Source organism: Prionailurus viverrinus, unplaced genomic scaffold, assembly GCF_022837055.1.
Source record: "Prionailurus viverrinus isolate Anna unplaced genomic scaffold, UM_Priviv_1.0 scaffold_49, whole genome shotgun sequence".
Taxonomy (NCBI): Eukaryota; Metazoa; Chordata; class Mammalia; order Carnivora; family Felidae; genus Prionailurus; species Prionailurus viverrinus.
This window is the reverse complement of record NW_025927612.1, coordinates 1528273-1553990: the sequence shown is the minus strand read 5'-3', so window position 1 is coordinate 1553990 and position 25718 is coordinate 1528273. Positions and strand designations below refer to the sequence as shown.

General features: G+C 53.9%; 3 protein-coding genes across 4 annotated transcripts; 1 reads left to right on the top strand and 2 right to left on the bottom strand.

The window, feature by feature from the left end:
* Positions 1-2717: 2717 nt before the first annotated feature.
* LOC125159287 (olfactory receptor 3A3-like) lies at positions 2718-11002 on the bottom strand. Its single transcript, XM_047847455.1, is given in 4 exon segments — positions 2718-4262; positions 4264-4687; positions 9858-9985; positions 10538-11002. Coding segments are annotated over 2 exon segments (789 nt in total). The 5' UTR covers positions 4528-4687; positions 9858-9985; positions 10538-11002; the 3' UTR covers positions 2718-3737.
* A 1569-nt stretch (positions 11003-12571) lies between these two features.
* On the bottom strand, positions 12572-24230 carry LOC125159396 (uncharacterized). The gene is made up of 6 exons (XM_047847735.1): positions 24142-24230; positions 16657-17212; positions 14870-15073; positions 13321-13571; positions 12778-12851; positions 12572-12641 (listed from the first exon to the last, which is right to left on the bottom strand). The coding sequence occupies exons 1-6, from the start codon at positions 24228-24230 to the stop codon at positions 12580-12582; spliced, it is 1236 nt and encodes a 411-aa protein (XP_047703691.1). The 3' UTR covers positions 12572-12579.
* LOC125159289 (EKC/KEOPS complex subunit LAGE3-like) lies at positions 16708-18294 on the top strand. 2 transcript variants are annotated; one of them, XM_047847459.1, is made up of 3 exons: positions 16708-17342; positions 17633-17758; positions 17974-18294. In XM_047847459.1, the coding sequence occupies exons 1-3, from the start codon at positions 16960-16962 to the stop codon at positions 18116-18118; spliced, it is 654 nt and encodes a 217-aa protein (XP_047703415.1). In that variant the 5' UTR covers positions 16708-16959; the 3' UTR covers positions 18119-18294. The 2 variants fall into 2 exon arrangements, with proteins under 2 accessions (XP_047703415.1, XP_047703414.1); XM_047847458.1 differs by having other exon boundaries at positions 16711-17342; positions 17630-17758.
* Positions 24231-25718: the final 1488 nt, after the last annotated feature.

Sequence of the window (25718 nt, the reverse complement as noted above, 5' to 3'; positions counted from 1 at the left end):
CACACAAGGAATTTATTGTGGTGTGAAAGATGACATTGGTCTAATTTTGTCCCCTTCCCCCCAAGGTTCCTCAGGTGTCTCAATGTCATTTATTGACTAATCCATATGTCTCCGCTGAACTGAAATGTCGCCTTCACCAGGGTCTAAACCTGCATCTTCATTTCTTCTTGCACATTTGTTTCTCCAGCAAATTTGGGCTAGGTGATCTCGGATGGCCTCTCTGAGGAAACGGCCTGAAGGATACAGTAGAGAAAGTTGGGATTGGTGTGGGAGAAGGGACAGACAGAGACAGAGGAGGACAGACAGACCGGCCGACAGAGATTTGATTGGCTCAGCTTGGATTGCCCTTCGAAGGGCGCAGGGAGAAACATGAGGACAAGAACGAGATGAGAGAGAGAGAGGTTAGGGCATCAGTGCATTAGAGGACTGTTGCACTGGGGATACTGGAGCATTTGGGGTTTTCTTCTTTCGTTACGAAAAACCTATTATACATAATACTACTGTGAATATTTTGTTTAAAAAGATTGTACAGGGGCACCTGGGTGGCTCAGTTGGTGAAGCGTCTGACTCTTGATTTTGGCTCAGGTCATGATCTCACAGTTCTTGGCATCGAGCCCTGCATAGGGCCCTGTGCTGAGCATGGAGCCATCTTGAGAGTCTCTCTCTCTCTCTCTCTCTCTCTCTTTCTGCTTCCCCAACCCCCGCTCACGTGCATGTGTGCGCGCTCTCTCAAAAGAAATAAAAGAAATTGAAATATATTTCTATATATGTTTAAATACACACAACCCTAGTTTCAGTGGTGATGGAGTTTTCAGGTTATTGAGTTCACGATCTTGTAGGAACTGTACATTCCCCCATGACCTACTGATCCAGGTTTCTGTAATTACGGCATATTACCTGGTTAGCGGCTGAGGGAGCATTATTCTACTATGTAGGAGAGTGAAGGATATGGGGAGAAAGGCCCAGATGGGTGGCTGCAAAGTTGATGTCCAAAGTCGAGCACAAGTCCCATGTCCTCAGGGGAGGGTAAGGTTTCTCAGCCAGGACACAAGCAGTGTTCTAAGGGACCAAGCCAGAGCTGTGCCTGGAGAAAGAGATGTAAAATGAAGAGCCAGAAGCCAGAGTCAAACCCAACTTGAAAGAGTACGTAAAGAGCAATGGTGAAAGAAATTATTTGGGTTACTCGAGTCAGAAGAAAAAGAAAGCCGGTCTTGACCTTATTCTTAAGTCAAACAGTAAACAAAGCAGGATGCAAAATCCAGAAGCAAACAGCCACAACCACAAATAAACCAACACCAGTGTCTAATTACACAAAGGTGTTAAGCTCTGTTAGGGAAGAAAACATCATAAATAAAATGGAAAGACAAGTTAGGAAGACATTAGTAACCCAAAGGGCAAACTAAAGTGAGTATCTTCAAAACACAAGTGACCCTTAGCAAATAAATCCATAAAAGACACAAACAGCCCAGTAGAAGATTGTACAAATGACAGGACCATGGGATTCCTGGAATAAGGATTATAAACAGCCAATTTGGTACAGGGTATTGTTTACCAGTGGGAGCGTCTACATAGCGTGAATGGAAGCCTCCACTCTTGGATCCCCCACGGAACGTTTCCATGAGGATCTGCGCTCAAATAAGGACAGCCAGAAGGAAAGTAGCAAGCACAAAGCAGTTTATTAAGGACAGTGCACTCTCCAGGTGGCAGAGCGGACAGGCCCAGAGGTGTCTGGGGTTTGGGGTGTCTTTTCTCTGTATGTTTGCATAGGTTCCGGATGGGTCACAGCTAGCGGGGTCTCCCACTGAGGGTGCTTCCCATCATGTGAGCAACTCCTCCTACCGGTTGGGAGGGGGAGTTTTTCTGGCCCCGCCCACAAGGTCCTGGCCAGAAGAGTCCATGGCCATCTTCCCTTGGGCGGGGAGAGTTGAAAACAAAACGATGTAAATCTATTATAATGAAGCTGTAGGTTACCCTGAGGCCAAGGTTGAAGAGGAGAGCCCCTGTTCTGCACCTGTGGCCCTTGGTCTGTCAACCTGGGGGTGTTGGAAGCCATAGGACCAGGATGTTAACAGCCACAAAGTCAGGACATTGTGCCCTCAGGCTTCTAACGTGTCACCTATTTAACACCGCCTTTGCCTCTGGCTCATGTCTAACCAACTGCCTACTTGATCGGTATGATCCTATGTACGCAAACAAGCAAAAGAAAAACCGTTATAAACGCAGATGAATATATCCTAGGAAAAAGTCTGGGAGGACACACGTAAAACTGGTCATAATGGTTACTGCAGACACTGAGTTTATGGGAAATGTTTACTTTCTAACAACACACCTTTGTGTAAGGCATGAATGATTTTATAATACGCATACATTATAGTGGAAAAAAAATTTAAATATCTAAGCGTTCGGAGCTGTAAGTGCACTATGATTCCAGTTTTGCTTTCCTACTTTAAATGTGTATGCACGTACATTTGGTCTTTTAAAAATTTTTTTAAGTATATTCATTTTCTTTGAAAGACAGAGAGAGACAGAGAGACAGAGAGACAGAGCACAGCAGGGGTGGGGCGGAGAGAGAGGGGGACACAGAATCCAAAGCAAGGCTCCAGGCTCTGAGCTGTCAGCACCAGAGCCCGACGCGGGACCCGAACTCACGAACCGCAAGATCAGGACCTGAGCCGAAGTCGGACGCTCAACCGGCTGAGCCACCCAGGCGCCCGTGCACATACATTTGTAGTGCAAGAAGAAACCTGAAATAAACCATCAAAATGTTTACAGTGAGGTTCTCGCGCGGTGGTGAGGTTATAGAGGGCATTTTTTTCTTTTTTGGTCACTTTGTAAGTTTCTGTAACTGCACAACCTATGCAATGACCATGTTTTACTTCCATAAATAGAAAGCAGTGTTTTAGAATAAGGGGGGGAAAAAAAGAGCAACAGAAATATTTGATCGTTGCTGAAAATGGGGGGAAACCTGGCACCCAAAATAGGATTCACCAAATGGATCACGTGCATGACATTTCAAACTCCTGTGTGATTGGATTCACCCCCAAAGCACTGGCATGTGCCAGCCCCACCCTGGAGAAGATCTTCATGGGCTTACACACATGGGGGGAAGTGCCTGGTGGGGGGGAATGGTGGGGGGGAAATGCCCGGTGGGGGGAAATGAGCTTACACACATGGGGGGAAATGGTAGGCCGAAGGCCTTCCAGTGCCACCTTCATTCCAATCTCCGTGTTGGAGAGGTCAGCAAAGGGTACCTCCCGTTGTCACCAGTTCCCACAGAAGCACTGCAAAACTCCCCGTGTCTGCTCAGCGTCTGTTTGTATCTTCAGGCTTCTTCTGCAGAGCTTCAGGGGCCACCCAGGCAGGTGCATACCTGCGCCCAGGGCATTGGAAGGAGAACCTGACGTCGGCCGTGCTGGTTCGGGGAGTCATGTCCTCATCAATCATTACACTACGGCTGCTGAGCGCGTGTCGTGGGATGAGGGGCTCTAGAGTGTGTACGAGGGCCATGCCCCTTGCCATGTCCAATGCAAACGTCACAGCCCGGCTCTGGTCCACAGCAAAATTGGTGCCTTCGTGTAATACATTGTACAGGGAGGGATCCATATGGCATCCAGTGTGCGACGAGGGTGGGGTGTGGAGCAGGTGGAGACTGACAGGCACCTAGCACTGGGAGCACATTCGGATGTGAGAAACTCCTGAGCCGGGGACACTCCTCGTTGACTTGATGTGACCGGTGCCTAGGAGGCACTTTCTTTCCCGAGGGCCTTGAACAAAGCCCTCTTCACCTCCTTGTTTCCCATGCTGTAGACGACGGGGTTGAGCATGGGGGTGAGGACCACGTACAGCACAGGGAGCACCCGGTCCCGCAAGCCAGAGCACGCAGAGCTGGGGAGGATGTAGCAGAGGACTGGAGCGATGTAGAAAATGCAGACCACGGTGGTGTGAGCACCACAGGTGGAAAAGGCTTTCCTTCGGCCCTCAGCGGAGTGGATCCTGAGAATCGCAGCCACAACACGTACACAGGAGATCGCAACCGGGGCACGGGGTGCAAGAGCCACCACGAAACTGAGGACAAACAGGGCAAGTTCGCTGGCCCACGTGCTTGAGCAAGAGAGTCTGGTCAGTGGAGGGAGGCCACAGGAGAAGTGGGTGATGAGGCGAGGCCCGCAGAACCTCAGTGGAGCTGCAAGGACGGTGTGGGCGAACGCATCGGCCAAGGCAAGCAGGCGGGAGGTGGAAGCCATTCCTGCCCGGGTCCGTCCGACGGCCCAAGAGGACTAGGTGGTGCGGTGGCCGGCCGATGGCCGCATAGCGGTCACAGGCCATGGCTGTGAGCAGGAAGCACTCCCAGGGAGCCAGGAAGTGGAGAAAGAAGATCTGGGGAAGACAAGCACGATAGGGCACGGTCCGCACTGCTGCCAGCAGGTGTTCCAGCACCTGAGGCCCCGTGCTGGAGATATAGGCAGTGTCCAGCAGTGAGAGGTTGACTAAGAAGTCGTCCATGGGAGTGTGGAGTCGGGAGTCCATCACAGTAAGGCTGGCAATGCCCAGCCACGCTGTGGACCAGCAGAAAGATCACAAAGAGCAAGGGCCTCAACTCCTCTGCGTCGGCCAGCCCTTCCAGAAGGAACAGCGACACTCGGGTCTCATTCCCCAGCTGCCCGGAACCATGCGCAGAAACCTGCACCTGTAGAGTCCAACTCAGAGTCAGATGAGGATCCAAGTGTGGAGTTCCAATTTGCACAAGGCAGCAGGGGTGAGGGAAGGTGCAGAGACAACAACAACAACAAGAAAAAGAGACAGGTTTCAAGCTTAAGAAAATAAGACTCAGAATTGGGGGAGTGAGGCTAGGTTCAGGAGGCCAGCGGTAAGGTAGAGGCCAGTAGAATGGAATCGGTAACCCCACACCAAGACAAGGTGCACAGACCTTGAAGCCACGGTGCATGCACCTCCTGTAAGGATATCAAAGTCAGTCCCTCAGAAGCTTCTACCTGAATAAGGACCCTAGACCTCGTAATTACCTGCAGTGGTCCCCTTATTTCACCCTCACCAACCCAGCAGAGCCCCAACTCAGGAGCAGTGATAGGACACTAGTCAGGTCCCTCCTCCTCCCGCTCTGAACCTTTCAGTGCCTCCCGTCTCAGCGTCAAAGCCAAAGTCCCCCCGGCGACCTACCAGGCCCTCTGTGATACGCTCTCCCTCCTCTCCTCTCCTCTCCTCTCCTCTCCTCTCCTCTCCTCTCTGACCATCGGGCAAGAAGTCTGTCAGCTCCGTGCCCCATATCACATCTTCGGACTGGCCCACAGCAGCAAACGCCCTTGCCTATTCCCTGCCTCGGTGGAAGAGAGCCCTGCCCTCCTATCCAAGGCTAGCTTGTCCGATTTCCCCAGCTGCTCTCTTCATTGTGCCAGCCCTGCTCGGCAACCCTTTTACATGGGAATGTGCTAAATGCCACTCGACTGTTCACTCTCAGATGGTTTATTTTATGTTATCTCGATTTTACCTCCATGAAAAAAGGAAGCAAACTAAAGACTTTTTCAGACATATAAAAGCTGAGATTAACTCGTTGTCAGCGGAAAACCTGCACTACAACAAATGTTAAAGGCTGTTCTCCACAAGCAAGGATGATAGCACGTGGGAACTTGGACCTACATGAAGTAATGAAGAGGGTTCCAGAATTGGAAAGTATGTGGGTAAATGTAAACATTTTTTCTCCCTTCAAAATGTCTCTCAATCGTCGCAAACCATCTAAAGCAAAAATATTGACAACACGGCGTGGGGTGTGTAACTGCTATAGAAATAAAAGGTATGACAACAATAGCACAAAGGACACCAGTGGGTGGTTGGAAGGGTACTGCTGTAATGTTCTTACGTTACGGGCGAAGTGATTTGAAATTACTTGAAGGTGGTCTATAATGAGGTAAAACACATATCAGGATCCCTAGAACCCTAGGTTTAATATGTACACTTCTCTGGCGGAGATAAAGTGAATTTCTAGAAATTACTCAATCTGAAAGGAGTCGCGAAAAGACAGAGAGGGGAACGCAGAACACATGGGGCAAACAGAAAATAAATAGCAGGATGGTAGATTGAAACTCAACGATACCCCTCGTTACATTTATTCTAAATGGTCTAAACGTGGCAACTAAAACACGGAGATTGCCAGACTGGATAAAAAGGCAAAGCAAAACTATATGCTACGCGTAAGAAATGCGCTCTATGAAGACACAGATACGGTAAAAGTAAAAAGATGGGCAAAGATACACCACGCAAGTCTTCTTTTTTTTTTTTTAATTTTTTTTTTCAACGTTTATTTATTTTTGGGACAGAGAGAGACAGAGCATGAACGGGGGAGGGTCAGAGAGAGAGGGAGACACAGAATCAGAAACAGGCTCCAGGCTCCGAGCCATCAGCCCAGAGCCCGACGCGGGGCTCGAACTCACGGACCGCGAGATCGTGACCTGGCTGAAGTCGGACGCTCAACCGACTGCGCCACCCAGGCGCCCCACACGCAAGTCTTCTAATAAGAAAGTTTGAGCAGCTATATTAAGAGCAGGCAGGACAGACTTCAGGACAAGGAATACGATGGGGTGGAGGACGTTTGCTAACGATAGAGGGGTCACTTTGTGAAGAAGACATAAAATCAAAACCTAAATACATAGTAGGAAAGAAATAATGAAGCTAAGAGGAGGTATGAATAAAACGTTAAATGGACAAACAATAGAGGAAAATCCACGAGGCGGAAAGCCTTTTTTTCCTTTCTTTCTTTTCTGTTTTAATGTTTATTTTTGACACAGAGAGAGACAGGGCGCGAGTGGGGGAGGAGCAAAGAGAGAGGGGGGACACAGAATCCGCAACAGGCTCCAGGCTCCAGGCTCCAGGCTCTGAGCCGGCAGCACAGAGTCCGATGCGGGGCTCGAACCGACGGACGGACCGTGAGATCATGACCTGAGCCGAAGTCAGACCCTTAACCGACTGAGCCACTCAGGCGCCCTCTCCCCCACTTTTTAAAGGTTTTATTCATTTTTGAGAGAGTGCATGTGGGGGAGGGGCAGGGAGAGGGGGACAGAGGATCTGAAGTGAACTGCGCTGACAGCAGTGAGCCCCATGCGGGGCCTGAACTCACCAACTGCCAGATCGTGACCTGAGCCAAAGTCGGACGCTCAACCGACTGAGCCACCCAGGTGCCCCTGAAAGCTTCTTTAAAAAAAAAAAAAAAAAAAAAAAAAAAGCATACCAGGGGCACCTGGGTGGCTCAGTCGGTTGAGCGGCCGACTTCGCCTCAGGTCATGATCTCGCGGTCCGTGAGTTCGAGCCCCGCGTCGGGCTCTGTGCTGACAGCTCAGAGCCTGGAGCCTGTTTCAGATTCTGTGTCTCCCTCTCTCTGACCCTTCCCCGTTCATTCATGCTCTGTCTCTCTCTGTCTCCAAAATAAATACACGTTAAAAAAATGTTTTTCTAAAAATACCAATAAAGCTGATTTTGAAAAATAAAGTGTAACCAGGGAATATTAGGAACAATATTTGTGGGTAAGTTTCCCAATTTAGATGAAATGGACAAATTCCTTGAATGACACAAATTACCAAAACTGACTCAAGAAGAAATAGAAGACCCGAATATCCCTACATCTATGAAAGCAATGGAGCCGAAAACTCCAGGCCCCCGTGGCTTTACTAGTGGCTACCACCAAATTCTTAAAGGAGAACTTTCACCAATCCTACACAAATGCTTTCAGGAAGCAAAGGAGGAGAAACATTTCCCAAATCATCTTATGAGGCCAGCATTACACAACCCCAAAACCAGATGAAGACATTGCAAGAAAAGAAAACCACAGGGCAATATCCTTCAGGAAGTCACACACACAAAAGAACTTGATTCGATATTAGCAAATTCAACCCAGCAACATACAAAGAGGATGATACCATCATGGCCAAGTGGGGTTCATCCCAAGAATTGGTTTTCATTAAAGACAAAAAAGTCAATCAGTGTCATCTGTCATATTAAGAAAATAAAGGAGAAAAAACATGTGATCATTTCAACAGACACAGAAAAAAAGCATCAGACAATATCCAACAACCACTCATGACAAAAACTCTCGGAGAACTAGGACTAGAGGGAAACGTTCTTAATCTGATAAAGGGAACCTACAAAAATCCTACAGCTAACATGATACTTAATGGTGAAAGATAGAATCACCGCCCCCGCTCCCTCGCCCGCAAAGTTTGAGAAACAAGGTATGGATGTTCACCACTTCCATTCAACACTGTCCTGGAAATCCTAGGCAGTGCACTAGGCAAGAAAGAGGAATAAAAGTAGTGACACAGATTGCAAAAAAAGAAACGGGATTATCTTTATTCAGAGATGACATGCTTGTTTACGTAGAAACCCCTAAGTGATGTACAAAAAAAAGAAGAGTGACATTTTTAAAAAATCACTACCATTTATAATAGCATCCCCAAACATGAAGTATTTGGGGACACATGTAATAACATATGTGCAAAACCTTTACGGTGAACACTAAAAACTATTGATAAGTGAAAGAAAGCTTACAAAAATGGAGAAACGCATCCTATGCGTGGAGCGGAAGATCCTGTATTCTTTTTTCTTTTAGCGTTTATTTATTTATTTTGGAAGAGACAGAGAGAGCATGAGCAGGGGAGGGGCAGAGAGACAGAGAGGGAGCGAGAGAGGGAGGGAGAGGGAGAGAGAGAGAGAGAGAGAGAGAGAGAGAGAGAAAATATCCCAAGCAGGCTCGGAGCTGTCAGTGCACACCCCGACTCTGGGCCCGGTCTCACAAACCGTGAGATCATGACCTGAGCCGAAATCAAGAGTCAGACGCTTAATCGACTGAGCCACCCAGGTGCCCCAAGGCCCTGTATTCTTAAGATGTACACTCCCACCACAGCATTCTAGAAATTCATTGCAAACCCAGTAAAAATCGTGATAACGCAGAAACGGACAAGCTGATTCCAAAGTGTACATCCAAACGCAAAGAACCTGGAATAGGCAGCTCGAACTTGCAAAAGAGGAATAAAGTCGGAAGACATAGGATGACTAAAAGAGGATACAGACAGAATGGAAAGTTCACATGTCACTGGTGGGACTGTAAATTGGTATGATCACATCGGAAAACAGTGCTTCCGTTTCTTATACAGTCACACTTACGCTTACCATGTGACCCAGAAATCCCACTTCTGCTATTTACACGAGGGAATTAAAAATATATGTGTGTGCAAAGACTTGTACGTGAATCTTCGTATCAACTTGATTAACAATAACCGCAGTTTGGAAACAAGCCAAACGTCCAATAGCAGGTGAGTGGTTAAGCCTAAGTTACGGTACATCCACGCAATGGAATACCGGTCAGCAACAAAGAAGGATGGACATACTGTGTGATTCCTGGAAATTCCAGAAAAGGCAAAATCTAAGCTGAATTTGCTGTGTGGGGGCAGACTGTAGAGGAGGACACTGTCTGCACGGAGGCACAAGGGCGACTGTGAGAGCGATGGGAATGTTCTGGATCTCGGCTTTGGCTGTGGACACCTTTGTCGTAACTCATGAAACCGTACGCTTAAATGTGTGCAACTTCCCATACGTGCATTTTGCCTCAAATAAGCTGAGCAAAAACAAAAAAAGAGAAGGGACAAACAAAAACTGAATAGCAAAGTGGCAGACTTAAATCCGACCATATCGGTAATCGTATTAAATGTGAATTTGCCAAACAGTCCAATTTAAAAGCAGACATCGTTAGAAGGGTGCTTTCTTTAAGTGACCAAACTACACGCTGTCTACGTGAGCCACATTCAAGACGCAAAGACACCAATAGGTTAGAGGTAAGAGGATGGAAAAGGACTTACGAATAAATAGTGAGCAAAGAAGCCTGATGTGGTTATATCGATATTAGAGAAATCAGACTTCGAGGAAAACCGTGTTACCAAAGATGAGGGGATGCGTTTCATACTAGTAACAGCAGCAATGAATCCATCTGGAAGAGAAAATGATCATAAATATGTCTGTGCCTAATGACACACCTTCAAAATACACGGGGCGCCTGGGTGACTCAGTCGGTAAGCGTCTGACTTCGGCTCAGGTCATGATGTCACCGTTGGTGAGTTCCAGCCCAGCGTCGGGCTCTCTGCCCGTCGGCACCGAGCCTGCTTTGGATCCTCTGTCCCCCTCTGTCTCTGCCCCTCCCCCGCTGGCTCTCTCTCTCTCCCCCTCTCTCAAAATAAACAAACTTAACACACACGCACACTCACACACACACACACACACGCACGCACGCACACACACACGCGTGCGCACGATGCAAGAATTTTTGAGATTAACAGGTGAAAGGGACAAGTCCAAAATCACGGTTGGAGATTTTAACATCCTCTCTCAGCAAGCGAGAGAGAGAGACAACACACTCTGTTAAAAGAAATAGAGCAGGGATTGGCAAACTACCGCCTCCTGGCCAAATCCAGCCCGGGGCCTCTTTTATGTGAAAAGTTTGTTGTCCCCCGACATAGAACATACGATCAGTGGTATCACCTACCTTGACCGATGTCTTTAGAACACTAAACAGGAGATCTGAATTTCACATGTGTGTCCACTACACATTCTTTTCAAGTACAAGTATGTGTTCGCCAAGATAAAGCATTTTCTGAGCCACGGACCAATTCTCAACACGTTTCAACGTCAAGGATTGAAATTTAACCCGGTACGTCTCTGACCAGCCTTGCCTTGTTCTTGATTCTAGAGGGAAAGCTTTCAACCTCTCACTGTTGCGTATGATGTCAGCTGTGGGTTTTGTCGTATGTGGGCTTTGTGGTATTGAGCTATACAACTTCTCTGCCCCCATTCGTGGAGGGTTTTTATCATGGAAATATGTTCTATTTTGTCAAACGCGTTTTCTGCACCTAGGGAGATGATCATATGGTTTTTATCTTTCATTCTAACGATGCGGTGCTTCGTTTATAGACACGCATGTGTTGAAAGATCCTTGTTTTCCGGCTGCAGGTTCCTCCTGCCCGTGCCCGGAGATGAGAGCTGCCTGCCCCGTAGACAGTGACAAAGAACAGGGCAGACAGAGACAGTCCGAGGCTCAGGCTGAGGCGCTCTTTGGTGACACTGCTCATTGAAATGCTTCCACCAGCCACAGGCCGCTCTAGACACTGGCCACCTTCTTGCTGTGACACCTGCCTCCAGGACAAGGCAGCTGTGCCTTTACTTTCCTCACTTGTCCTGAGGACCTATTCGGAGACGCTCAGGTACAGATTCGTAACTATAGAGTCACGGAGTTCTACACAGCTCAGTCACGTGCTCAGAGGCTTTAGGAGTGGGGCCATGGCAGCCTGTTTGGGCATGGACAGTGGGGACCATGAGCCGCACCACCGTGTGGGGAGTAGTGTCAGGCAGAGGCTTCCTGGATATCGCAGCTGGCGGGCCGTCGAAGGCTCGTGGCACGGCTGGTTCAGGCAGACGCATCCACGCAGGTGCCCGTTTGGGCAGACGCCCTAGGGTGTCGTGGCACTCTAAGGGGTGGAGCTTCATAGGTGAGAACTGATTGGCTACAGAAGGGACTGCTTGGTGGGAACCAATCACAGGTCAGGAGGCATTACCAGTGGTCCGTGTGGACAGTTGCTCTGGGCATCCGGAATTGCATTGTGGAGTAAAGGGGTGAAGCATTGTGAGAGAGCGCTTTGTCCTTCAGTGATGCCTTGAGAGGGTGGGCGGATTCAAAGTTGGGTCTCAGGTGGCTGGTGGAGGCCCCGTGAGGGCAGCAGACGAAGGCACGGGTGCCGTGGGCGTGGTGGTGGGCGCAGCAGGTGGTGGCCAGTGTGTGCCAGGTGGACCTCGTGGTGTCAGTGGCCCCAGAGTCCCTGGTGGTTCGGGTGGTGCCTGTGACCCTGGCCATCCCAGCAACCCCGGAGGCCTGAGCGATCCGGAAAGAACCAGCATTGTGGGAGAGGTAGGTGCCGCCTCTGGTGGCGCTCTCCAAATGGAGCGGGCACCCTACACACCAGGTCCTGGTGGAGATGCCGCGCCTGGCGCCAGAGGTCCTGGTAACCGACTGCTTCAGTTGTATCCTATTCAAGGAGTCCCAGCGGGCTGGACGGCAGGGGGATGGGCTGGAGGTGGTTTGGCGCGCGGCGGGGTGGGGTGTGGGGGGAGACTTGGGGAAGTGGAGTTGAAAGGGGAGCAGGAGGGAGCTCCGGGCACCTGGAGGGTATCAGCTAGGGTTTGGCCCGTGCTGACAGAGGATGGGGAGTGGGGTGGACCGCCTGATGGGACTGAAGCGGTAGGGACAATGCTATCCGGGGTGGCCTGGCTGTATAGGGTGGGAGGTTGTGGACAGCCTGAGGGTCAGCCTGGGGTGGGGAAGGCAGGCCTCACTGAAGAGGAGGCCTGAGGCACAGGCAAAATTAGTACTGTGGATGGTGCCTTAACCCAGTCTCCACCAGCACCCTCACTATACCTTTCCCCTCGGCCATGGATGCGGAGATTGCCCACAGGTTCCTGACTCCAAACGAGGAGCTCCAGGAGCCAGTTCGGGAGGAGCTCCATGTGAACGGCAGCATCCTGACTGTGTTAGTTCTAGAACGGTCCAGGGAGAGGGTGGTGGCAGGTGACCAGGGACAAGGTCAATTCCGGAGGAGCTGTAACGCAGACAAGGGAAACAGGAAAGGAGTGAGTCGAAGGAAGGAGTGTGGTGCTCTAGGATCGTTGCTGTGTGAAGGGGCGGAGCGGGGAATGTGCCCCACCGGCCCTCTAACTTGACTTATTTTTTCCTACCTTGTAGCCGCTTGACTGCCGATGACCCTGGCCAGCTCCAAATGTCCATCACCTCCTGTCTTGGCCAGCTTTCCCTAGTGATACGGACCATGCAGATCATCATGCCCCCCTTTTTCACAAAGCCGCAGCAGTGAAAAGGTGGCTGGACCCAACTCTGTGTCCCCCCCACATGACAGTGATTCCTGCAGCAGCTGCCGTTTTCTTATTGAGGCCGCATCTTTTGCCTATACTGGCCCTTGGGTGCTTCAGATCCACATTTTTTTTTTTTTTTTTTTTTTTTTTTTTTGGTGATCAAATGGTAACTGCTACTATTCTATGTCTGGGTTTCTTTTTAGCATCTACGCCTTCTCCTATTCTCGCCTTTGTTCTCAGGTAGGGGGAGAGATTCTGACATTCAGATACTCAAGTACTAGAAGGCAATTGAAGAAGACAAGTTAGGCGATGGGAGACAAAAATTATGTCCTGTTATTCAGGACATTAACTACTGTCAACATGTTAGAACTTTTAGTTTTATACTAGCATGTACGTAGTCATGTATAATACCTGCAGAGTAGGACTTTGTGGCTTATCGGCCTTGATTCAGATCTGTGCAGAAGAGCGCTGGCACAGCTGGCTAGGTCGGCCCCACTGCCCATTCTATACTCCCGTGTCATCAGAGGCCTCATTCCCTGAGGTTCCGAACCCACAATTCTCAGAGCTCCTTGTGGTTGGCTCTCACTTGTATCATCCTTCCCCAAAGTGTTTTTCCAGTTTATTACGCTGCTGCTTGCTTCCCTGAAGTCCTGACAAGGGTCCTTGAGGAAAACAAAAAGGGGAAGAGGTCTCCCTGAGGTGGGGAGGGGACATGAGGTACATTACCCTTTGCCTTCCCCTCCAAGACTCTCTTATTTAGCACAACAGTGGGGCCACGGACAAGGCACCCGAGTGGCTGAGGAGGGGAATGGGCGACGCCCCGGCGCAGGAGGTGAGTCTCTAAAACGGAGAGAGGAGGAACAGAGCCTTGCCTGAGGGAGAATTAGCACTGTCAGCAGAGAGAGACTGAGCTGTGGAGAACGCCGTGACTCTATAGTTACGAATCTGTACCTGAGCGTCTCCAAATAGGTCCTCAGGACAAGTGAGGAAAGTAAAGGCACAGCTGCCTTGTCCTGGAGGCAGGTGTCACAGCAAGAAGGTGGCCAGTGTCTAGAGCGGCCTGTGGCTGGTGGAAGCATTTCAATGAGCAGTGTCACCAAAGAGCGCCTCAGCCTGAGCCTCGGACTGTCTCTGTCTGCCCTGTTCTTTGTCACTGTCTACGGGGCAGGCAGCTCTCATCTCCGGGCACGGGCAGGAGGAACCTGCAGCCGGGAAACAAGGATCTTTCAACACGTGCACGACTATAAACCCCGCCCTCGGCCGCCTCTCCAGCAGCTGCTGCCTCTCCAGCGGCTGCTCCCTCACCAATCGTCGCCACGCGCTGTGACGTGTGACCCCACTGCACCCACGCAAACCAGTCCTACCTCAGCTCCACCCCCTCCCCACACCCCTAGCCCCTCCCCAGACCTCGTGGGAGGCCGCCAGACTCCACGGCCTGTTGTCCAGAGGGCCCTGCCTCTTCCTTGGGCTCAGTGTCCCCAGCACGTGGGGCTCCACGACCTCGCAGCGGTTCATGGAGGGAGATGGGCCACAGCCCAGACGGACACGGCCCCGCACCCCGTCCCCTTCCCCGGTACAGGTGGACACACCAAAGCGGCCTTTGGAGGGGGCGACTGAGCACAGGTGCGGATCCGATCGGCGGTCTGGGAAGGTCACGAAGGGGCTCCCGTCGGGGGGCAAGCCTGCCAGTAGGAGGCAAGGAGGGAAGGGATGCCGACTGGAGCTAAAGTAGTTAGTGGCCACGGAGAACAGGGATGCGGTCGCATAGGAAAAAACCACAGTGCAAAAGGGAAATCACTAAAATCCCAACTTAGGAAGCTACTGTATATGTGCACGGAAATCCTGCCACGGTAGCCTGAAGTGTAAACACCTCGTATCTCTGTGTGGTGCGATTGAGGGTGGTCCCCACTTCTTTTTTGTGTATTTCTCCCCCAAAAGGTTCACAATGACTTTACCTGACCTTTAGTGTTTTCAATTCTTTGACATCCTTGCGTGCGTGATCTCTACGCCCCACGTGGTGCCGGCACTCACGACCCAGTGAGTGCTTCCACAAGTCAGGCTTGAGAGAGCAGATGATGCCATGCAGGGCGCCGGGCAGCAGCACTCCCCGCACCAACAGCACGACGAGGACCACGCAGGGGAAGGTAGCTGTGAAGTACACGATCTGGGGCGGGACGGAGGGGGGGACCTGCTCAGAAGGGGCCCTGCGGCCCCGCCTCCCCACTTAGGGGCCCCCAGCCTCAGCAGGGGGACAGGCGGGCCACACTCCCCCCACTGTGGTACGGTCCGCTCCGAGGTCAAGCGGGAGGCCAGCCTGCAGCCCCCCCTTCTACTCCTCAGAGCCTGGGCTCCTCCCGAAGGAAGCGGGGTGCTCAGCTGGCCATCGGCCGCCCCCGCAAGGACAGGTCAGCTGTAGAGAGGGAGGGCGGAGGCAGGACCTTCCCCGGGTGGGGAGCAGGACATCAGCCTGGAGGCAGGTCCCATGCCTCCTGTGGTTCTCTGCACAGAGGCAGGGTCCTGGGCAGGACGGAGTGGACTGGGCCGGCCAGAGACAGAGGCGACAGCGAGGTGACCGCGAAGACCTCTGCGTCCGTCCCACCCTCAGCAGAGCAGGACAGGTAGGCAAGGGAGGGCCACGGGCCGGGTCCCCCCAGGCTGGCCGCAAAGCAGAGAGTGAGGAAGTAGTGAGTGAGGAAGAGAGGGAAACTGGGGCGGGGATGCCCGACACGGGCAAGTTCAGCTGGCGGTCGCCTGGGCCTGTCCCCTCAGGACGGAAGGCGGCTGGGCTGGAGTTTGGAGGTTGCGGAGGACTACCCAGGCACGCGTGGGAAATCCACCGGGCTGGGTTCAAGGACCTGCCCCCGCCTCAGGCCCTGGCCCGGTCACCTCGCATGGCGGGGTGCCCCTGCCCCCCACCGGCCATGCTGCCCCCACCCCTGCCATCATCACCCACCCCGACCCGCCCGCCTCCAGCTGTAGCTTTCCTGTTGACTTGACCCCCTTGCAGACACAGAAGTAGGCCAGCACCCAGCAGGCCAGCAGACACAGGGTCACCTCCCAGTTGAGGGCCCCTGGCACGTCCAGCACTCCCCCCCCTCCCCGAGAGCCGCAAGACTTTGTTCCTGGGGGGGGTCAGCCCGTCAGGGCTGCCGCAGCTGAGGGCACAGCGAGCGGGGAGCTGTCGCCGGGGCGGTGCTCCCCCATGCCGCTGCCCTCGGGTCCAGCTGGGCCCCCCTGGGCCCCCAGGCCCCCGGCCCAAGCCCGCAGCCATTGCGGTGTGGGAGGCGGGAGCCCGGGAGCCCCCGGCCAGAGGCCGGTCGCGCCCTCGGCGGTGTACCCTCCCCCAGGCTGGCAGGCACTAGGGGACTGACGGCGCCCGGGACCGAGAAATGGTGAGGGAGCCAGGCCCATCCCTTCCAGCTCCCCTAGGGGCCGCGCGGGGTGTGCTCCCTGAGGACAGGCAGGGCCTGGGAGTGGCCCCTGCTCGGCATCCCGCGTCGGCCCCCCCGGCCCCCGGGGACGGGTCCCGGCACACGCAGACCCGAGTCGTACGGGGAGCCCACAGACAGGGACAGGCACGGTGCTGCCCAGAAGCGCCTGAGCGCGGCCCACGCCTCGATGCCCGGGACCCGGGCGGGCGGCGGTCAGGGGGCTGCTCACAAGTGCGCCGGGCTGGCGCCTGCGCAGACACACGCTTGGGGGGGGGGGCGGGCCAGGCCGGAAACAGTTACGTGCCAGTGGCCTCACCAGAATGCTCTCGGGGACGAAGGAGCCCGACAGTGACGTCACGCGTCGAGGGGCGCAGCTTCCGGAACCAGCCTCCATCTCCTCGGGGTCAGCGTCGACCGGATCCAGGCTCTGGGCCAACACAGCGAGGCCGGCTCGGTGGGAACCAGCTCCGCGGCGTCTGTGTGCGCAGGCGCCCTGGCCATCCCCGACAGCCTTGCGCGCCGAGGGGCCGGGCTTCGCGAGGCCTGCCAGGGGTCTCAGCGGTCCGCCGACAGTGGGCGCAGCGTAGCGGTGGGCTCTGAGGAGGCCGGTGCGGCGGCCATGAGGGCCCCGGACGACGAAGCGGCCTCTCCGGCCCCGGACGACGGCGCGGAGGAAGTGGCGGTCACGCAGGCCCCTGACGATGACGGCGCGGACGGCGCGGCGGTCACGAGGGCTCCCGAGGGTGGCGCGGAGGACGCGGGGGCAGGCCCACAGGCCTCCGACGGAGGCACGGACGGCCACGACCCCCAGCTTAGCCCCCGAGGTCCCGGTTGCCAGGGCAACTGCAGCCGCCACGATGGCGAGGGTGGCCCTGGCAGCAAGGGAGCAGTGGTCGAGGGGGCCTGCGCCCCTCCCCTGGCCGAACGGGCCCCGAGGGCCCTGGCCCCCGGTGGAGACGCAGCGCCGGTGGCGGCGGGGACCTCCTCAGGACTGCTGGAGTTGTATCCTTTCCGTGGAGCCTGTCTGGGCAGGGGCCGTGGCGGGGTGGCTGGGGAGCAGGGCGGCAGCCCGGGGACGGGACGGACGGGGGCGGGGGTGGGCAGCCTGGCGGGACAGGGACGGCCGGTGCCCGCGGGCCCCCAGGGTGGGGGAAGCGGCTCAGGGTGGGCAGAGGTGGCGGGAGGGAGCGCGAGTGTCCCGGGGGTAGAAGCGGGCCTCTGAGTGGTCAGGAGGCTTCAGGCCATGGGAACTCCAGGAGCCCGTTGTGCCTTAACCGGGTGCCTCCCAGCAGGCTCACTGTGTCTTTCCGGTCGCCCCTGGAGGCAGAGATGGCCCGCAGGGCCCTGACTACACACGTCCAACGCCACCGAGGGTTGGCTCAGAAGGAGCTTTGCGTGAGGGGCAGCGCCCTGGCCGTGTGAGTCCTCCAACAAGAGTAGGCGCGGGACGGGTGGGCGGTGGCGGCGGGTGCCGTGGTCGCATCTCTGCCTTCCAGTGCCGTCGTGGAGGCCCCGACGCACGCGTTAGGTGGAAGGCGGGGGGTGGGGGGTTGTGTGGGGGAAGGGGCTGGTGCCCTGCACCTCCACAGCAGGTCTCCCCTTTAACCGGATTTCCCTCTTCCCTCACTTCTAGGAGATGGACTACTGAAGACCCCATCTGCTTCCGAGTGTCCGTCAACTCCTTCCTGGACCGGCTTCCCCTGGTGATACGAAACATTCGCGCCTTGGGGTCCCGGCCTCCGCCACGCCTAGGCCCGGGAAAGGGGGCCGAGGCCTAACCTGGTAGCCCTCACTGGGCAAGGCACGGGGCGTTGACACTTGGCGTCCTCGCCACTTTATTATCGGGGGTCTAACGTTCTGCAGGTCCGGGCCTCGGTGGCTCTTGGCCCACTTCAGTTCCTTCCCTGCGCCCGGAGGGACGGGCGCTTACGTGTTTGTTACTGCACAACATGAAACTGAGCTACTCTTTTGTGTCCGAGTTTCTTCTCAGTTCCTGCGCCTCCACATTTTCTTACCTTTGTTCTGGTGTTGGAAGGGAGGTTCTGGGAATCGTAGTCCAGCAGCCCAAGCTTATCGAAGACGACTCAGGGAGAGGAAAATCAGGTCCTATATTCAGCGGTAAATACCGCTGACGTTTTGGAATACGTTCCTAGTTGTATTTACCCGTTAAATGGATAACAACGTATAACGTATGCATTTTCCAGTTTAGCGTTAACTTTTCTCCGGATCCTTTTTGTTTTGTTTTGTTTTGTTTTGTTTTGTTTTGTTTTGTTTTTGTTTTTCCCCGTTGAACGTACTAGCTTTCCCACTCCCTAAAAACTCTTCAAAAACTGTTATCCAGGAGACACACAAACGTATTATTACATAATGGTGAGCAGTCGGGTCGTTCTCAGCTTTGCCCCTATTATGGGTCGTGTGAGTCAATGGGATTCTTGAACAGAAGTCTTTGCGCGAACAGTTACTTCCTTCAGATCGTTTCCGAGAGGTAGAATTCCCGCGTTCTATAGCTTCTCGGCACACAAGTGCTCTCCAGAAAAGGCGCCCCGCCGCAAGAAGTCTGGTCTCCCCGCATCACCAACCAGTAGGGTGGCTTCCTACCGAAGTAGAAGACTCCTTTTGTACCAGGGAAATAAGCACGGAAACACTAGAATAGGAATTTTGGGGCTTACTGGCCTTGTTTCCGATGAGCAAGGGAGTGGTGCCACAAGTGGCTACGGGTTTGGGGGCGAGGTGGGGGGTGGTTAGCTCCCTCTGAGTAGCTTGTGTCTTGGAACCTCGCTAAACAGGAGTGCTAGCCTCACGAGGGTTCCCTCGGAGTTTCTACATGCATGGTCATGATCTCTGTAAGCAAACACGGTTTTGGTTCCTTCCTTTCCGGCCTTGCCGGGGCTACGGGGGCGGGGGGAGGGAACAGGCCGACACTGGACAGATGGGAAGCAAGAGCAGGAAGGCACATGGCAGAGAACCAAATCCTGGATCCAGCCATGCCTGAAGACAGAACTACCCGCCCCCTGCCCCCGCCACGATCGTTCAGTTACACACACCCAGAAACTCTCCCTTTGGTTAAGCCAACATGAATCCTTTTTTTTCTTTTCTTTCTTTCTTTCTTTCTTTCTTTCTTTCTTTCCTTCTCTTTCTCTTTTGTTCGAATGGTTTTATTTAGTGTTTGAGAGCAAGACAGAGACAGCGTGAGCGGGGAAGCGGCAGAGAGACAGAGAGGGAGACACAGAATCTGAGGCAGACTGCAGGCTCTGAGCTGTCGGCACAGAGCTCGACGCAGGGCTCAAACCCACGAACTGTGAGATCGTGACCTGAGCCGAAGTCAGACCCTCAACCGACTGAGCCACCCAGGCACCCCCGTCGTGAATCCTTTTTATTGCTTTTCTTTTTGTCTTTCTTCACTTGCAATAGAAAAGTCTTGTCCTTTATTGACTTGCGGAACCGTAGGTTTTCTTGTCACTTCACCTGAGAACGTGGCTCTCCCTTCTTTTAACAGAGAAACTGGGCTCTTTAAGTTTACAAAGGCATTGGCTCCTAGCTGGTAGGCCTTCAAGCCGTATGGTGGTAGAGTCTTCTGTGGGTAAGAGTCCAGAGAGGGAGGGGAGGGACTGCAAGGGGCAGCTGGAGGAAAGGGACAAAGAGAAGGGGCACTGGGACCCACCCTTTCCGGATAGGGCTCCCAAGACTGGCCCGGAATTGTGGGGCCAGATCGTCAAGAGACCGGAACTTAGTGTGAGCCTCCCTCCCTCTCCCAGCAAAGCCCAGAGTTAGGCCACCGCCCTGGCCCCACAGACGGACTGCTGAAGGTGCCGGGCGGCCTTAACACGTCAGCCAGGTCACAAAACAAATCGATTCCAACGCGTCCCCGGGCTCCCCTCCCAGAGACGAGCCAGAGCCCTGCCCCGCGGCCCGCCGCGTCAGATGTGATCCGGCCCGCATCTTCCACGGCCTCCTTCCCTCCCCTCTCCACCTTGCTCACTCGGATCCAGCCACACTGGCCTCCTCCCTTCTCTGAAACACACCAGGCCCACGCCTGCCTCAGGACCCTTGCACTGCCTCTTCCCTGCCTGGACCTCTCGTCCCCCGGGGTTCCATCTGGCCCACTCAAATAGCATTCCTGGCCGCTCTCCTTAAGGTTGCGTCCCACGCTCTCCCCACCTGCATTACTTTCACAGGTGTCGGTGGGGGGGGGGTAAGAAGCAGGTGCGCCCGTCAGCATGGAGGTGCACCTGCGGCAGTAAAGCATCGTGGGACACGAAGGAGCTTGGGTGCTGTCGATGACCCTAGGGAGTCTTGAACGGAGCGGGACGGGATGCAGCTTACGTCTTATCAGGTTCCCAGTGCCTGCTGCGCTGGGAAGGGGACGAGGGCAGGCAGGACAGAAGTGGGGAGACTGGCACGCAGGCGAGAGACCCCCAGGCTGCGGCCAGTGGAGGTGGGGAGAAGGGAACGGGTTCCGACTGGATCTTGACGGGAGAGCCACCGGGGTTTGCTGGCACGGATCGGACGTGGCCCTGGACCTCGTCAGATGCGCGGGACCCCTGCAACGGGTCACCCTTCCTCCCATAAAGGGAGCCCAGCTCCTCCAGAGTCCAACAGCCTCCCCACCTGCTTCCCTGCTCGCCGACCACCCACCTGCCACACACTGCCACCGTTTTCCCGACGTTTAATTCAGAAACAAGGCTCCAGGAACAACGACAAAGAAGCTCATGCCAAAACAGAGGGGACAGCTGGGTTTCCGGGACCACGCGCCGGGGCCAGATTCCTCGGAGGGGGAAGAGGGAACAGAGGGGTAAGGCACTGCCGCCTCGGCCACTCGGGGCGGGCGCAGGACAGGGCAGCGGGGGTGAGGGGTCCGGGCTCAGCGGGCACCACGCCGAGGAAGCTGGGCGCTCGGGCCTGGAGAAGGAGACTTTCCAGAGCCCCCAGGCCCACGTGGGGCCCTGGCACGAACCCGCTCATAGCTCCCCAGGTGCTGGGGACAGGGCGCCCGAGAAAGGTACGGTCCGACCCCCGAGAAGTCCGGAGGGGATGCCGGGACCCAGCCGCGGGGAGACCCCTGGGCGCAGCCACAGTCTGGGGATGGCTTCGCCGCATCACCCTGGGCGCCCCCCTCCTCGCCATCAAGTGCTGCTGGTGTCGGGGGCCTCTGCTCGGACCCGGCGGGGCCCGCCACGGCCAGGGGCAGGTGCCAGAGGCGAGGCCGAGGCTGACCGTGCCACCAGGGAGCCAGGACGACCCAAGGACAGAAGGGGCGTGAGGTTGTCCACATCCCAGAGAAGGGGCACGTGGTGACAGACGGACACGGTGAGGTGCAGATAAATTAAATAAATAGGTGGTTGGGGGTATAAACAGGAAGAGGGGGCAGGGGCTGGCACGACCCGGGGGCACGAGGGTAGGAGGGCGGGGATATTGCTGCTGCCAGGGTCAGGACCCTTGGTCCTGTCACCACCGCCCCCACGCAGGGCCCAAAGAAAGGCACCGGAATCTGCACCCAACCTCCAGTTCCCACCTGACCCCCACTCTGCACCCAACCTCCCATCCCCGACCTCCCTGTCCTGTCCTGACCCCTACTCCTCCCCTGACCTCCTCATCCACTCCTGACCCCCAACCCTACCGAGCACCCGATCTCCCTGACTCCTCCTGACCCCCACCCCCCACCCAACTTCCTGGTCCCCTCCTGACTCCCACCCCGCAGCTGACATTTCTGTGTCCTCCTGACACACACCCCACCCCGCACCCGAGTTCCTTATCCCCTCCAGACCTCCAGCCCACACCCCTTGCCAAATCTTCCCATCTCCTCCTGACCCCGACCCTGCACCCCGTACCCCATCTCCTCATCGCCTCCTGACTCCACCTCGCACCTGGTCTCCCCGTCCCCTCCGGAACCACACCTCACATCCCATCTCCCTGTCCCCTCCCAACTCCCACCCTGCACCTGACTTCCTCGACCCCTCCTGACCCTCACCCCACACCCGACCCTGTCTTTGCAGGTCTCCAGGATCTGGCTGTCAAACACAGTGAGCATTCTAGGGCCTCATCGCCCTTGACCATCAGCAGCACCCCGGGGAGAGGATCACTCTCTCTTACCTCCTGACCACCTCCTTCCTGCCCCCAGTGTGTGTGGGTGTGTGTGTGGGGGGGGGGGGGTGTGTGTGGGGGTGGGTGGGTAGGTGTGTGTGCGGGCGCGCACGTCTGACTCCTGTTCCAGGAGGCCACCCTGCAGTCTTAGGGTCCCTCCCTCCCCTCCTCAGTCTCTGCTGCCGGCTCCCTCTCTGCTCTGCCACCTCACAGTGTCCCAGGACCCCAGGGCTCGGTGCGTGGGCCACTTGTCCCCCTATACCGGCTCTCGGCTGCCCGTGGCGAGCTCGTGCAGGCTCGGGGCTCTCTGGGCCGTGTCCTGGGTCCCAGATTTGTATCTTCATCGCAGACATTGCCCACACTGCAGACTCCTGTATCCAGCTGCCAAGTAGACATCTCTATTCACATTTGAGTAAGATAACTCAAATTTAACACGCAAAAAATGATGTCCACTCTTGCACTCTTGTTATGTTTAACCATAGCAATAATAGTACTGAGTGAAATAGCCTAAGAGAAGCTACAGAAACCTGTAAAGAAGACTTAAGTATGCATTGGTCCACTGTTGTTAATAAATACTTGTTTTTTTTTTAAAACTTGTTTAGAATATCAAAGTTTTGTTATAATTGGAAAATACCTATCCTTGCCATTTCTTCATTTTATCTTTGCTCCTGGTCTTTTGGTATAGAGTGGCTTAACATTTTTTTGTTTATGTGATCCATTGTTTCAGTATAATTTGCGGTTTGCATTTCCTATGAAAGGCCCTCCTCAGTATAAAATTACAAAAATATTCACTGAGAACATCTTCTAGTACTTTAAAACTTTAACATCCTGGGAGGTAATTTTCGTGAGAAAGAACATTGGTATGTAAGTTTGTTTTCTTTCCAAAAAGTTTTAGTCAAGGTGTCCCAAACCACTTAGCGAATAATCTGTATTTCTCCCTTGAGGTGAAATGTCATCTTCAGCAAATTCTAAACCCCCCTTCAGTTTAATCTTGCACTTTTGCTGTTCCAGCTAATTTAGGTTGGGTGGTACAGGATGGCCTGTCTAGGGCAATGATCTGAAGGACATGGTCTGGAACATTGGGAGTGAAGGGAGGAAAGAGAGAGGAGGGGAGAGGAGAAGGAGGAGGAGGAGGAGGGGGAGAGTGAGTAGAAGAGAAGGGAGGGAGGAAGAGAGGAAAAAGGACAGAGGAGACATAGAGAAACTCTCCCAAGCAGAGGAAATTGGTTTCTTCTGGAATGCCAGGAGGCAAGCTCACAGAAGTGTCAGTCAGCCGGGTGACATTTCAGAGGGATTTGCGGTTCTCCAAGTCTTCCCAACAATGTCAGATATCCTCGCGACAACTGCGAGGAAGCCACTCTTTGGTGCTCTTGCATTAAGGACAGAGACGCGGGGAGGTTGGAGACCCAGCTACCATTGCAATGGCAATGTAACAACAACTCTCAGGACCTTTTCTGAGGTGGGTTTTCTTGACGTCTCCACGCTTTGGCTGCCTGCGCTAAGGGACCCCACCAGCAAGGTCAGAGAGAGGCCGGAAGGTTCCTTCTGGGTCTGGACGCAATCATGTCAAGATTGGAGTAGTGGTTCCCAGGCTCTGGGTTACCCGAGACCATCAGACGTGACCGTGTACCACGTGGTCACCTTTAAAAATGGTTTCCCGGCAGCGTGTACCCAAACTCTACCTAGAGTTTGCCTTCGGAGAACACATGGTCCAGCTTGCGCACTGGTGACAGTTGGGTTCTCTGCTTCCTTGTCCTGCGATGTGAATGGGAGTCTCTTGGCCTCCCCCAGCTTCACCCAGTAAGTCATTGCGGATCACCCAAATCACCCGGCATTTCCTGAGTCTGTTGCTTGAAACCCACTGACCGTTCTCATCTGTATGAGTTGGAGTACTTTGGTTCTAAGAGACAAAACGCAGCTCTAAGTGGGAAGGGAAGTGCTCATTGGTGATATGCCCACGTATACACAGAGGGTCCTGCTGGAGTGTGCAGCACACCACTGATCAGCGCAAGTGTGTGAGCAAACCATGTGAAGCCAGAGAAAGAACCATCTTAAAGGAGGAAAGGTAATTGTGCCGACCCCTCAAGCAGGACAGAGACTGGTGGCTATCCCCACTGGCAGGGAGGACAGACCTCGTAATTCTGGAGGCCTTGGGCAGGGCACTCAGAAGGGTCTTGCCTCAGTAGTGTAGCGGGAAAAACGAATCCTCCACTGAGCTGTTCTGGTCCCACGCAGCAAATCTTCAAAGCCAAGACTCAAAAGGATCAATCTTTTCCCACTCACTTAACAGCATCCCTGAGCAAAGCTCATGACTATGTTTAGGAATACAAAGACATCCAAGGACACCTGGGTGGCTCAGTTGGTTGAGCGTCTGACTCTCGATTTTGGCTCAGGTCATGGCTCCAGGGTCGTGGGTTCGAGCCCGGGGTCGGGTTCTGTGCTGAGCGTGGAGCCTGCTCAAGATTCTCTCTCTCACCCTCTGCCCCTCTCCCCCGCTCTCTCTGTCTCCAAAATAAAAAGAGAAAATTCTAACCTTTAAAACAGGAATACAAAGACATCCAGAACCCAAGGAAAAATCACACTGTCTGGCATCCAGCCCAACATTACCAGGCATGCAGAGAAGCAGGAGGATCCAACCCGTGATGAGAAGACAAATCAAGCAATAACAGCCATCCAGATTGGCAAGAAAGAAGAAAAACCGCCCTCATTCTCAGACATGATTACGTATATAGAAAATCTAGTGGCGTCTACAAAAGAGCTGTCAGACTAATCAGGGACCTTAGCAAGTTTTCAGGATTCAGCATATTTTAGAGAGAGCTGCTTTAAGAACATGTACACATTAAAAATAAGAGGCTTAGGGGCACCTGGCTGGCTCAGTCCATAGAACATGTGACTTTTGATCTCGGGGTCATGAGTTAGAGCCCCACATTGGCCATAGAGCTTATTAAAAAAGAATAAAGTAAAAGGCTTCATTCTCCCTGTTGAAAATATGGGAAGAGATGGTCCCCTCCCCTTCCTTAAAGCATTTACTTTACACGACTTGTAAGTTCTTTCTTTGTTTCTTTGAAAATAGGTAGTATTTTTAAAGGGTAGAGGCGCCTGGGTGGCTCAGTGCTTGAGTATCCGACTTGAGCTCAGGTCATGATCTCATGGCTCATGACTTTGAGCCCTGCATCGGGCTCTGTGCTGTCAGCACAAAGCACGCTTCAGATCCTCTGTCTCCCTTTCTCTCTGCCCCTCCCCCACTCCTTCTCTGAATGAATGAATAAATAAATAAATAAATAAATAAATAAATAA

What these genes read in the sequence shown, in the direction of transcription:
- LOC125159289 (XM_047847458.1), top strand. Translation starts at nt 16,960, where the DNA reads ATGAGGGCCCCGGACGACGAAGCGGCCTCTCCGGCCCCGGACGACGGC. An exon ending in TCCTCAGGACTGCTGGAGTT is followed by an intron (nt 17,343 to 17,629) that starts GTATCCTTTCCG and finishes GGTGCCTCCCAG; the next exon opens with CAGGCTCACTGTGTCTTTCC. An exon ending in AGGGGCAGCGCCCTGGCCGT is followed by an intron (nt 17,759 to 17,973) that starts GTGAGTCCTCCA and finishes CCTCACTTCTAG; the next exon opens with GAGATGGACTACTGAAGACC.
- LOC125159396 (XM_047847735.1), bottom strand. Translation starts at nt 24,230, where the DNA reads ATGACTTACTGGGTGAAGCTGGGGGAGGCCAAGAGACTCCCATTCACA. An exon ending in TCGTCCCCGAGAGCATTCTG is followed by an intron (nt 15,074 to 16,656) that starts GTGAGGCCACTG and finishes GTCCCGCCCCAG; the next exon opens with ATCGTGTACTTCACAGCTAC. An exon ending in GGCAGTCAAGCGGCTACAAG is followed by an intron (nt 12,642 to 12,777) that starts GTAGGAAAAAAT and finishes TCTGCGTTACAG; the next exon opens with CTCCTCCGGAATTGACCTTG.